A 4,986-nucleotide genomic window follows, 5' to 3' on the forward strand; every position below is an offset into this window, starting at 1 on the left:
GACTTTAACTGTACGTTAGATCCTCTTTTAGATAAACAGCTATCAAGGTCACTTCAACAATCAAATGCCAGTGTCTGTCTAAATACATTGATGACAAACCTTAACATTGTCGATATTTGGAGACTGACGCACCCAACAGACAGGGATTACTCTTTCTTTTCATCAGTTCATAAATCATATTCCAGAATTGACTATTTTTTGTTGTACTCCAAACTAATTTCAGCAGCTGAGTCGGTTACCTATCACCCTATTCTAATTACGGACCACTCTCCTGTGTCCATGGTGCTGAAACGTGACAATATGTCGACAAGTCGGCGACCGTGGCGCTTAGACGCATACCTGCTGAAAGATGAGGCTTTTTGTCAGTATTTGAAGGAGCAGATTGCCTTTTTCCTCGGAACTAACGACACAAGGGATGTTGACGACTCCACTCTTTGGGAATCTCTAAAGGCTGTGATTAGAGGTTACATTATTTCTTGTACATCAGAGAGGAAGAAACGCGCCAATACTAGGCTGAGAGAAATTGAAAGAGAGGTAGGGGAACAGGAGAACGTTTTTAGGACGAATTCCTCGTATACAGTCCTTGAGAAGATCACAAAGTTAAAATATGAATACAATACCATCCTTTCGAAACGGGTGGGCTCTTTACTTGCTAGAACGCAACAAAGTTATTTTGAACTGGGTGACAAACCACATAAATTATTAGCAAGACAGCTAAGGCATGTACAGGCATCTAGAGCTATTATGTTAATTCGACGTTGTCTGCATCTGGGTCTTACCTTCATACCTGATACACTTTACCCCTTCCTACATACAAACTACCTTGAATAACATGTATATCGACTCAGTACCAGTACCCCCTGCACACAGCCTCGTTATTGTTATTTTATTTTATTTACTTTTTATTGTATTTTTTACTTTTGTTTATTTAGTAAATATTTTATTAACTCTATTTCTTGAACTGCATTGTTGGTTAAGGGCTTGAAAGTAAACATTTCACGGTATGGTGCATGTGACAAATACAATTGTATTTTATTTGAGTTATCCTCTTTCCCTGTAAACTATAATTTGAGTGACCAAAACATCACCCATACTATATTTTCTCCATTAAAATGCTCAGTTGAGAAAATGTACATTTTATCTCATCTCTAACGATCAGTCAGGCTGAAGGACAGGCTAAGAGGGCACAGCAACATCCAATCCTGTCATACGTTACATCATGCTTTCACAACTGATTTGTTTTTCCAACCGTTTTTGAAAATTTCTGTGCATAGTGTTTGTGTGCGTGCGTGCGTGTGTGTATGTGTGTGTGTGCAGAGAGACTCCGGGAGGGGAGTGTCTGTCAGTCATTCAGGGATAAATAGAGAGGCAGTGCTCAGAGTTTGTCAGAAGGCTGACCCGACAGGGTCACACACAGGACCAAGCAGGAGCAGGACCTCAGCATTTTACCCTTTATTACAAATGGAGGAACATGAAGATGTTCAATACTGTTTTCAGGACAGAAACTCTTCTTGCAGAAAGGCTTTGCTATCGACATCTATCTACATAACACTGTACATCTTCTTCTCATTGATTTCAGCAGTTACAGTATTTTTGAACATACTGGTGATCATCTCCATCTCTCACTTCAAGCAGCTCCACACTCCAACCAACCTGCTCCTCATCTCTCTGGCTGCATCAGATCTCCTGGTGGGCCTGATTGTGATACCAGTAACGACTGTAGCAATAATGGAACCATGCTGGGGATTTGGGGAACATTTCTGTGTGTTTCAATTCTACATCACTTATTTATGTACTTTTTTATCTCTGGGCAATTTGGTCTTGATATCTATTGACCGCTATGTTGCTGTGTGTGATCCCTTATTGTACCACTCTAAAATAACAGTAACAAGAATTATGTGTTGTATATCCATAACCTGGTGTTGTTGTATCATATACCGTGCTGCTATTATAAAAAACTTTGTAAATGTGCAGGTACCCAGTAGGTGTTTGAAAGAATGTGTTATTTTAGAGCGGTTAAATTGGGTTACGTTAATTGACATTGCAATTACAATGGTTGTCCCGTGCTCTGTTATTATAACACTTTATATGAAAATCTTTGTGGTGGCCAGATCACAGGCCAGAAAGGTGTTTTCAAAAGAGGCTGCCAGTGTGTCTGGTGTTAAAACTGTACAGGCAAATAAGTCTGAGAGAAAAGCAACAAAGACTCTGTCTATTGTTGTTTTCAACTATTTCATTTGTTGGATTCCATTTCTTTTTGTTTTCTTTCTTTCTTTTTTAATTGAAGATTTGTTATTGTTTATCATCAGCTTTTTGCCACTTGTTAACTCCTTAATTAATCCAATCATTTATGCCTTATTTTATCCATGGTTCAAAATTACATTTAAACATTTTAACATTTTAACTCTGAAGTTAAGATTTTCATAGTTCAGTGTTGTCATCATAGATTCATGCGTTGATACAGAATTATGTGGCTGGATTGGATTGGAATGACTTAGAGAAAGCATAAAATTGTTTAATAAATGACATTGTAGTCATTTTTCGGTTGTATATTCCAAATAGTCGGTTGCTGTTCAATGTTATTTAATGTGGACCCCAGCAAGATTAGCTGATGCATTTGCATTAGATAATGGGGACCCTATTAAATACCAACAGTACATTTTGAGGACGTCATATATACTGTATATTGTCTAACATTACCCTCTAGTGGCGCAATTGGGACACACCGCTTTCAACAGGTCCAGTAAAGTTGAAATGTACAATACTGCATGTTATCAGAAAATGTCCAGGTCTATCGAAATTGTGTATTGTGTAAGCATTTAACAGTAAAATGTAAGAATATGCATTTATGTGTACCACTTCATAATGTTTTGTAATAAACCATTTGTAAGCTATTTAGGGTTTCTTCACCATCTAATTTTAGGCCCGCAATTGTTAAATGTTAGTCAGCTAGGTATTCTAACATTTATAAATAACTACTATATGCAGTGTTGATTAAACACAACAGCGCAGGAGACTGTAGCAGACACTTCAACCTCAACATACTGGTTAGGAATACTACTGTCACTGCTCTCACTACCCCTACTCTCACTACAGAGGCAGAACAGCTATTCATATGTCCTTTATACTTTATAAATGTTTTGAGTAAGCAGTGTAATTTCTTACAAAAAAGATGGACATGCAATTGGTAGACATTGCAGCAGTACCTGTTTTTCCTTACGGTATCAAAATGACCTAGAACATATCAATGATTAAACAATAAGCACACAACACGGAGGATGTTATTAAAATAAATATATTGAACTTTTTACTCCAAAACAATCACACTGTTGTAGTAATGTTGAAGGAAATCATGTTTTTTTTTTCTTCTGAAAATGCTAACATTTGCTTTTGTTGGCAGTGACTTGTCTACAAAACCAAAGTGTGGATTGCAGTTACTAGAGCAGTTCATAGACTGCTTACAGGGTAAGGGAAACCGAAATTTAAATACGTCATTTCACTGAACATTACATGTAAAAGGGTTACTACCTACACTACAAGTCAAGTTGTCCAAATACTTATCACTTCTTCAAATTTCAATTAGAACCTTTCAATCATTATACCTTCAACTGTCTCTTCTTGAAAAACATGTTGAAATCATTTATTTCATCTTCAATTCCTGTTACTAATACCTCAAATAGGAATATCCAATATAGGAATATCCAATATATATATATATATATATATATTTTTTTTTACTCAATGTTTGTTTTGGAAATATCCAAACTCTACCAGGCAGTTACTATTATAGGTATTATTTTATAGGCAACCTTAAGACTGGACGTAATGATAGACTGTCGTGTCTCTTTAATCATTTGCGCTGTCCTTGCCATAATGTGGACTTGGTCTTTTAATAACAACTGGTGCCATCTTCTGTATACCACCCCTACCTTGTCACAACACAATTGATTTATCACCTTTCAGGTAAGACCCAGATGACGACAATGTTGAAGTAACAACAGTTTATTAATCCAACAGGGGCAGGCAAAAGACAGGTCAAGGGCAGGCAGGGGTCAGTAATCCAGATCAAATCAAATCAAATTTTATATGTCACATACACATGGTTAGCAGAAATTAATGCGAGTGAAGTGAAATGCTTGTGCTTCTAGTTCTGACCGTGCAGTAATATCTAACAAGTAATCTAACAATTTAACAACAACTACCTTATACACACAAGTGTAATGGAATGAATAAGAATATGTACATATAAAATATGGATGAGTGATGGCCGTGCGGCATAGGCAAGATGAAGTAGATGGTATAGAGTACGGTATATACGAATGAGATGAGTAATGTAGGGTATGTAAACCATTTTTAATGATTAAAGTGGAGATTTGATAGGTGGGGCATACAGGACGGCAGGCAGGCCCAGGGTCAGGGTAGGCAGAGGTCAGCTATCCAGATAGGTGGGGCGAAGGTACAGGTTGGCAGGCAGGCTCAGGGTCAGGGTAGGCAGAGGTCAGCAATCCAGATAGGTGGGGCGAAGGTACAGGTTGGCAGGCAGGGCCCAGGGTCAGGGTAGGCAGAGGTCAGCAATCCAGATAGGTGGGGTGAAGGTACAGGATGGCAGGCAGGGCTCAGGGTCAGGGCAGGCAGAATGGTCAACAACGGGAAAACTAGAAAACAGGATCAACCGAGAGACAGGAACAGAGGGAAAACAGAGGTAAAAACCCTTGCTCCGCTCGGCCTCATACCTGTCTGTAATCGTTTGCAGGGAGAGGTCTCCAGTGTGGAGTGAGAGATCCAGTGAAGCGATGTCCTCCGTTTGTTTAGAGGTCACCTTTTCCAACTTTCTCACCTGGGGTTTCTCATCCTTCATTAAATCAGCGACTTCAATGAGTTCTGCTGTTTTGTCCTCCAACTTGGTCATTGTGTTCATTAACTGATCATCTTTGGTCTGCAGCTTTTGGAATAGAGCATTATTGCTTTGAGTGGTTTCATTCACAA

The 4,986-nt window shown here is 38.5% G+C and overlaps 1 protein-coding gene across 1 annotated transcript; it reads left to right on the forward strand.

The window, feature by feature from the left end:
* The first annotated feature begins 1,368 nt into the window (after window positions 1-1,368).
* Window positions 1,369-2,820, forward strand: LOC118943639 (trace amine-associated receptor 6-like). The gene has a single exon (XM_036959593.1). It carries the CDS (start codon window positions 1,462-1,464, stop codon window positions 2,425-2,427), a length of 966 nt encoding a protein of 321 aa, XP_036815488.1. The 5' UTR covers window positions 1,369-1,461; the 3' UTR covers window positions 2,428-2,820.
* Window positions 2,821-4,986: the final 2,166 nt, after the last annotated feature.

This window comes from Oncorhynchus mykiss, chromosome 22 (genome assembly GCF_013265735.2).
Source record: "Oncorhynchus mykiss isolate Arlee chromosome 22, USDA_OmykA_1.1, whole genome shotgun sequence".
In the NCBI taxonomy this organism is placed as follows: Eukaryota; Metazoa; Chordata; class Actinopteri; order Salmoniformes; family Salmonidae; genus Oncorhynchus; species Oncorhynchus mykiss.

Excerpts from the sequence above, each read along its gene's own strand:
- LOC118943639 (XM_036959593.1), top strand. The coding sequence starts at position 1,462 with ATGGAGGAACATGAAGATGTTCAATACTGTTTTCAGGACAGAAACTCT.